Raw genomic sequence first — 8,821 nt, 5'->3', positions numbered from 1 at the left:
AGAAGAAGGCAAAAAACCCTTACAAGGCATGGTCCAATTAGCCCCAAAAGGGAAAAAATTCCTTCCCGACTCCAGATGGCAATCAGATAAAATCCCTGGATCAACATCATTAGGCATTACCTAGTAATTGTAGCCATGGGTGTCTTTCAACGCAAGGAAAGCATCTAAGCCCCCTTTAGGACCAGGCCATTTTTACCTGATCTGTGCTGCGTGGACTCTCCAGCCCACAGCACAGATCAGGATAGAACCAGGGCGACCAGACTCCCCCCCCCCCCCCCCCCCTTTTTTTTCCACTAGGGAGATGTCCTGCTGGGTCTGATCGCTGACGGCTATTGTCGCCTTGCGGGGGGGGGGGGGGCTCCTCAAAGCCCCCCTCCGCAGTGATTTTCAGCCGCCGTGAACTTCCCTCCCTCCCCTCCTTCCACTGGGCGGCGCAGGACGGAGATCCATCCTGCACCACCTCTAATAGGCTTCAGCCTATCAGACTGCGGCGATCCCCGGCCAATCAGAGGCCAGGGATCGCCGATCTCGGCGCTGCTGCGCAGCAGTGCCATATGATGTAAACAGCGGAGATTTCTTCCCCGCGTGTTTACAATTAGCCTGCGAGCCGCGATCGGAGGGTCGCAGGCTGTTCACGGAGACACCCTCTGTGAACTGACATGGAAAGGTTTCCATGGGAAACCACTTGCGACGCTATCGGTGTTAGGCGGTCGTTAAGTGGTTAAATGCAGGTATAGAATTTGCCATAACGAAGATGTGGAATGCATTGCTACAGGAAGTAATCACTCTTACTGTAAAGAACCCTTTCCTAAATAAATGTCTAAAACGTTTTTCCTCCCGCAGTGAGCAGTTCCCAGGCAGTAGCGAGCAGTTGTGAGCGTTTGAGAGGCAATTCACTGCCCATCAACTGTCCATGGAAAAGAGGCCTAACAGATTCCGATGGCCCAATAAACATCCTGGTGCCCCCAACATGCTGTTATTACAGCTGTCAAGGCCTCTTGTGGATACAGAATCCCACCACACTGTCAATATAGGCGACCTAGCACTATCATCCTGACAGACTTCCCTGTTATAACTCACACGTCAGTCACAGACTACCCTATCCCACTTTACTCACAAGGGACTCCATAGACAGCATGTGGTGTTTCGCTGGACTCCAGGGAAGTGGGTGTTTCAGAGAATTAGGCAGGGAGAACACTTGTCACAATTTTCTGGGGTTTGTGGTGCTCTGTGATTGCTTTTACCACAATAGTTAGAAATGTTTTGGATTGTGGCAAAATACATTTGAATCAGGAATGCTTACTTTGTTGTAGAAAAAAAAAAAATATGCAGCAGCTGTGCGATTTAAAAATCGCAGAAAAAATGCAAATGCAGAGCGCAAACTACTTATAATTCCCGAGCGGGCTGTTCTAATCAATAGCCAGTGCAGCAAAATATGTGCAAATCTGATAAGTGTACTCCCATTAACCCTAAGTGATCAAGTGGGCTTATAATTACCAGCTACAGTACTATGTGATATGACGGAGATACCCACGTGATATCCGCTCCACAGCAGTGTTAATTTTTGGTCCAGGTCTGATAATTGGATTGTATCTAACGCTTATCACATTGCTGGCCTCTGATGAAATGGCTTTTAACTATGAAATGCAGAGCAGGTAATTTTATATAACCCTACATTTTAACTAGTTGTTTATGTATAGTGTCTGTATTTGATAAATAGCAGTGCAAATAACTACCCTGGTTTAAGCATTGGAAACGCTTTGATATTGATGTATACGGTTATGCAGCCCCAACCTCCCAGTGATGTTTTGCCTAGGCCACGGAAGTCGAACTCAAATACAAAGTGGGCCGATATTGTACCCTGAGACCCAGCTGTGGGCCGAACTTGTACCCTGAGACCAAGTCACTGGCCAACCTCAATGTCTACTGGCCACCTTCCTCCCTTATAAAGTTCCCTAGTGTCTAGTAGTACTCCCTCCCCTATACAGTTCCCTGGTGTCTAGTGCTTTCCCCCTCCCTCCCCATATGGCTTCCCTGGTGATCTAGGGCTTCACTCCCAATATAGCTTCCCTGGTTGTGTAGTGAGCCAAACATAATGCAAAGGTGGGAAACCACTTGCAGGCCTAATTTAATGGCTCTGAGGGCCAAATTTGTCCGGACTTTGACTTGTATGGCCTAGGCAATGTGTTACACAGCTTTCATCCCCAGAGCACTCAGGGAGATTGAAGAACCAAAGATACTAAGGGGGCAGGATATGGGAGGGAAAATTAGTGCATACGGAGGATCAACAACTCACGGCGATTCACCTTGCCAGCAATAAAGATGGCACTATCATTGATAAATTTAAGATTGTAAATCAGAGTGAGATGTGGTTTTATAATGAGATGATATTGATCTAATCATTTACAATGAGGGAAAGAAGTACCATATATCGCCGTGGATAGGACAACTTTGACACCCCCTGTTTTGGGTGTAAAGTGGGCTTATCTGCGGGTGATATATAGCAAGGCACCAATATGCTAAGACGGCATTGGGAACATGCTGCAGCCTTGCATCCCCGCGTCTAACCTGTAACTTCTGAACTGGCCACTAGAGCTCCAGGCTCACAGCGGTGGTGCGGGCTTATGCATAGGTTGGTTAGTGCACATGTATATATGGTATTTTCCCCCTGATGGATTTTGCTGGTTTGCTCTCAAAGAAATGACCAGTCTAAAATTGTAATGGCAGGTTTATTGTAGCTGTGAGAGACTAAAGAACACTCAAAAACCCAATAAGGGGACAAAGCTCGATGTGTATTGTAATAAGTGAAATAAATATTTGATCCGCTCAAGCAGCACAATCTCAGGCTCCCAGGTATCTTCACTGTATGCAGGTAACGAGCTGCGATTAAGAACACCCTCTGTAAGGGAGTGCTCCTAATCCCATCTCATTACAGGGCCTGTCCACAGAAGCAATCTATCAAGTTCCAATCAATGAGATTCAGAACTGGCCCCCATAGCCAAACCCATAGAGCTGTCCAATGATGCCAACATAAGATTGTAGACCTGTACAAAGCTGAACTGGTCACCAAGCAGCTTGGCGAGAAGGTGACTACAGTTGGCGCAACAATTCGCGAATGCAGGAAACACAACATAACTGTCAACCTCTCTTGGTCTGGGGCTCCATGCATAAGCTCTCCTTGTGGAGGGAATCATGACGAAACACCCAAGAAGTACACAGGGGGACCATGTCAATGACTTCAGGGCAGCTGGGACCATAATCACCAAGAAAACAACTTTCACCGTGAAATACTACAATCTTGCAGAGTCTACAAGGCCCCCCTGCTGAAGACAGCACATGAAAAGGACTGTTTGCAGTTTGCCAATGTACATCTACATGATCAAGAGGAGAGACTGGGTGAAAGTATTGTGGTCAGATGAGACAAATATTGAGTTTTTTGACATCTCAAATCGCTGTGTTTGGAAGAGGTGGGATGTTGCCTATGACCCCAAGAACACCATCCCCACCATCAAACATGAACATATACTTTGGTGGTGTTTTTCTGCTAAGGGGACAGAATACCCTCGCCCTATCCAAGGGACAATGGACCATCAAATATTTGGTGAGCAACTCCTTCCCTCAGCCAAGGTACTGGAAATGACCTGAAACATGCAGCCAAAGCAAGACAGGAGTGGCTCAAGAAAAAGCACATCAAGGTTCTGGAGCAGATTAGCCAGTCTCTAGACCTTAATCCAATAGAAAATCTGTGGAGGGAGCTGAAGATTTGAGTTGCCAAACAGCCTTGAAACCCTACTGCTTTGGAGAGGTTCTGTAAAGAGGAGCCAAAATCCCCCCTGAGATGTGTGCAAGCCTGGTGGCCAACTACAAAAGCCTCTGACCTCCGATTCCTAAAAAGGGTTTTGCTGTCAAGTACCAAGTCATATTTTGATAGGGAATCTTATTTCACTCATTACAATGCACATCAAGCTCTGATTGTGGGGCACTGGGGTTTTGAGGGTTCTTTTGTCATTACTCTCTCTATAGACTGGTCATTTCTTGGTCAGAGGGCAAACAAGCAACATCAACGGGATCAAATACTTCTTTCCCTCACTGTATAAATATTTTAAACAATAAGCAATTTTATTAAGTTATATTTAGTAAAGGTCCTGATCAAGTTCTGGGAAACAACAATGCTATGGATCTTTTAGGCCCCAATTCTGGCTCAGTATACAGGAGTGCGTTTTCGTCCACAGTCACCAGTCATCAAAATTAACATCATTTTCAACAAATAAATCTCTTCTGCTTTGTTGGATAGCTTGAATTTCTGGATCTTGCTGGAGAACGTCCTCATCCTGTGGGGGTTGGAGGAGAAGAAAAATACTGTCAAATTATCACTGTAAAACAAAATTAGTCACGTGTAAAGCAGACTGTTCACCGTGGCGGCATGCATTTCCAGCATGATTTTTTAAGTAACGATCTGTAGGAATCTAGTTTTGGAACCATATTTTTCGCTCTGTATCACTGCAGATACTGATGCACACGCCACATTGCAATCCTAAGACTTTAAACGACATCCTTGACTGCTGCCAGGAGTGCTCGGTGTATGCGTACTACGTTAAGCCTTGTAGCCACGCATACCCAAACGCTCACGGTCACTGAGGCCCGCCGCCAGGCCTACACATGTGTGCGACTTGTACACACTAATGGGGCCTTTCTACAGACAAAAGGAGGAGGATGGCAGAGAACAAGAGGTGCAGTAAGCAGGAGGACTTCTGCCCAATCATGCCCATAGCAACCATTTAATCCAGACATTTTGCCTTTGTTATTCTTTACAGGGAATCTGAACTGAGAGGGATATGGAGACTGCATTATTTCTTTTTGAACAATGCCCATTGCCTGGCTGTCCCGCTGAACCTCTGCCTCTAATACTTTTAGCCATAGCCCCTGAACAAGCATGCAGCAGATCAGGGGTTTCTGACATTATTGTCACATCTGACAAGATTAGCTGCATGCTTGTTCCTAGTGCGATTCACACTACTGCAGCCAAATAGATCTGCAGGGGTTGCCAGGCAACTGGCTTAAAAGGAAATCAATATGGCGGCCTCCCTATTACTCTCTAAAATTCTCCTTTAAGTATACCGTATATTCAACACTACCACATGGCCAATATTTTTGCTTCCTAATGAACAAAAAAAAGAAAATGTTTGGAATGGCAGCAATACAGTGTGCAAAAGGAGCAATGCCAATGCCAAGAGTGGGATAAGCAGCCAATATACAATAGTGGTCCATTCCTCAGGGACCGAGGTCCTCACACATTCATCTCCATTCCTCAGGGGCCGAGGTCCTCACACATTCATCTCCATTCCTCAGGGACCGAGGTCCTCACACATTCACCTCCATTCCTCAGGGACCGAGGTCCTCACACATTCACCTCCATTCCTCAGGGACCGAGGTCCTCACACATTCACCTCCATTCCTCAGGGACCGAGGTCCTCACACATTCACCTCCATTCCTCAGGGACCGAGGTCCTCACACATTCATCTCCAGTCCTCAGGGACCGAGGTCCTCACACATTCATCTCCATTCCTCAGGGACCGAGGTCCTCACACATTCATCTCCATTCCTCAGGGACCGAGGTCCTCACACATTCATCTCCAGTCCTCGGGGACCGAGGTCCTCACACATTCATCTCCATTCCTCAGGGACCGAGGTCCTCACACATTCATCTCCATTCCTGAGGGACCGAGGTCCTCACACATTCATCTCCATTCCTCAAGGGCCAAGGTCCTCACACATTCATCTCCATTCCTCAGGGGCCGAGGTCCTCACACATTCACCTCCATTCCTCAGGGACCGAGGTCCTCACACATTCACCTCCATTCCTCAGGGGCCGAGGTCCTCACACATTCATCTCCATTCCTCAGGGGCCGAGGTCCTCACACATTCACCTCCATTCCTCAGGGACCGAGGTCCTCACACATTCATCTCCATTCCTCAGGGGCCGAGTCCTCACACATTCACCTCCATTCCTCAGGGACCGAGGTCCTCACACATTCATCTCCATTCCTCTGGGGCCGAGTCCTCACACATTCATCTCCATTCCTCAGGGGCCGAGGTCCTCACACATTCACCTCCATTCCTCAGGGACCGAGGTCCTCACACATTCATCTCCATTCCTCTGGGGCCGAGTCCTCACACATTCACCTCCATTCCTCAGGGACCGAGGTCCTCACACATTCATCTCCATTCCTCTGGGGCCGAGTCCTCACACATTCACCTCCATTCCTCAAGGGCCAAGGTCCTCACACATTCATCTCCATTCCTCAGGGGCCGAGGTCCTCACACATTCATCTCCATTCCTCAGGGGCCGAGGTCCTCACACATTCATCTCCATTCCTCTGGGGCCGAGTCCTCACACATTCACCTCCATTCCTCAGGGACCGAGGTCCTCACACATTCATCTCCATTCCTCTGGGGCCGAGTCCTCACGCATTCACCTCCATTCCTCAAGGGCCAAGGTCCTCACACATTCATCTCCATTCCTCAGGGGCCGAGGTCCTCACACATTCATCTCCATTCCTCAGGGGCCGAGGTCCTCACACATTCATCTCCATTCCTCAGGGCCCGAGGTCCTCACACATTCACCTCCATTCCTCAAGGGCCAAGGTCCTCACACATTCATCTCCATTCCTCAGGGGCCGAGGTCCTCACACATTCATCTCCATTCCTCAGGGGCCGAGGTCCTCACACATTCATCTCCATTCCTCAGGGACCGAGGTCCTCACACATTCATCTCCATTCCTCTGGGGCCGAGTCCTCACGCATTCACCTCCATTCCTCAAGGGCCAAGGTCCTCACACATTCATCTCCATTCCTCAGGGGCCGAGGTCCTCACACATTCATCTCCATTCCTCAGGGGCCGAGGTCCTCACACATTCATCTCCATTCCTCAGGGCCCGAGGTCCTCACACATTCACCTCCATTCCTCAAGGGCCAAGGTCCTCACACATTCATCTCCATTCCTCAGGGGCCGAGGTCCTCACACATTCATCTCCATTCCTCAGGGGCCAAGGTCCTCACACATTCATCTCCATTCCTCAGGGGCCGAGGTCCTCACACATTCATCTCCATTCCTCAGGGGCTGAGGTCCTCACACATTCATCTCCATTCCTCAGGGGCCGAGGTCCTCACACATTCATCTCCATTCCTCAGGGGCCGAGGTCCTCACACATTCATCTCCATTCCTCAGGGGCCGAGGTCCTCACACATTCATCTCCATTCCTCAGGGCCCGAGGTCCTCACACATTCATCTCCATTCCTCAGCGGCCGAGGTCCTCACACATTCATCTCCATTCCTCAGGGGCCGAGGTCCTCACACATTCATCTCCAGTCCTCAGGGGCCGAGGTCCTCACACATTCATCTCCAGTCCTCAGGGGCCGAGGTCCTCACACATTCATCTCCAGTCCTCAGGGGCCGAGGTCCTCACACATTCATCTCCATTCCTCAGGGGCCGAGTCCTCACACATTCATCTCCATTCCTTAGGGGCCGAGGTCCTCACACATCCATCTCCATTCCTCAGGGGCCAAGGTCCTCACACATCCATCTCCATTCCTCAGGGGCCGAGGTCCTCACACATTCATCTTCAGTCCTCAGGGGCCGAGTCCTCACACATTCATCTCCATTCCTCAGGGGCTGAGTCCTCACACATTCATCTCCATTCCTCAGGGGCCGAGGTCCTCACACATTCATCTCCATTCCTCAGTCCTCACACATTCATCTCCATTCCTCAGGGGCCGAGGTCCTCACACATTCATCTCCATTCCTCAGGGTCCTCAGTCCTCACACATTCATCTCCATTCCTCAGGGGCCGAGGTCCTCACACATTCATCTCCATTCCTCAGGGGCCGAGGTTCTCACACATTCATCTCCATTCCTCAGGGTCCTTAGTCCTCACACATTCATCTCCATTCCTCAAGGGCCGAGGTCCTCACACATTCATCTCCAGTCCTCAGGGGCCGAGGTCCTCACACATTCATCTCCATTCCTCAGGGGCCGAGGTCCTCACACATCTCCATTCCTCAGGGGACGAGGTCCTCACACATTCATCTCCATTCCTCAGGGGCCGAGGTCCTCACACATTCATCTCCATTCCTCAGGGTCCTCAGTCCTCACACATTCATCTCCATTCCTCAAGGGCCAAGGTCCTCACACATTCATCTCCATTCCTCAGGGGCCGAGGTCCTCACACATTCATCTCCATTCCTCAGGGGCCGAGTCCTTACACATTCATCTCCATTCCTCAGGGGCTGAGGTTCTCACACATTCAACTCTAGGGGATGGTCAATGACATTTAAATTTTAAATTGATGCAGCATTATGCACATTTTTGTATGCACATGTATGCAGCTTCAAATTGAACCAATTAAATCCTGCTGAGGTAAAATTAGATTAGTCAATTTTCAAGCTGCATAAATCTGCATACAGAATTTCCATAATCCTGCATCAACTCGAAATTATTTGCATCTCATTGACCATCCCTATTTAACTACAGTTCTCAGAGGCTGAGGTCCTCACGCCTTCAACTCCAGTCCTCACACATTTCTGGCATAGTTCAAAATATCTTATGGGACTGAATCAGGAACGGTGTGGTTCACCAAGTAGAACTCATTTCTCAGTGCATCCTAAACACTGGCATGGATATGGCCCTTGAGGACTGGAGATAGACACTTGTGTTCTGGGTCAAGGTTTCTCAACTCAGTCTTCCAGCACCCCCAACAGAGCAGGTTTTGAAGAAAACCGCAAACACTCACAGGTGGGAGTAATTAGTATCTCAGTTCATT

The 8,821-nt window shown here is 48.9% G+C and overlaps 1 protein-coding gene across 2 annotated transcripts in view; it reads right to left on the bottom strand.

Annotated features, from left to right (window-relative positions):
• Nucleotides 1-266: 266 nt before the first annotated feature.
• LOC137542111 (uncharacterized) overlaps nucleotides 267-8,821 on the bottom strand; it is a 116,415-nt gene continuing 107,860 nt past the window's right edge. For both annotated transcript variants that reach the window (XM_068263786.1, XM_068263787.1), the window contains exon 13: nucleotides 267-4,331. In XM_068263786.1, the coding sequence (XP_068119887.1) occupies nucleotides 4,233-4,331 (99 nt within the window). In that variant the 3' untranslated portion in view covers nucleotides 267-4,232. The remainder of the gene's footprint in view (nucleotides 4,332-8,821) is intronic.

The sequence above is a fragment of the Hyperolius riggenbachi genome, chromosome 12 (assembly GCF_040937935.1).
Source record: "Hyperolius riggenbachi isolate aHypRig1 chromosome 12, aHypRig1.pri, whole genome shotgun sequence".
In the NCBI taxonomy this organism is placed as follows: domain Eukaryota; kingdom Metazoa; phylum Chordata; class Amphibia; order Anura; family Hyperoliidae; genus Hyperolius; species Hyperolius riggenbachi.
Note: the sequence above shows the minus strand (reverse complement) of the source record. Positions and strands in the feature narration are given on the sequence as shown.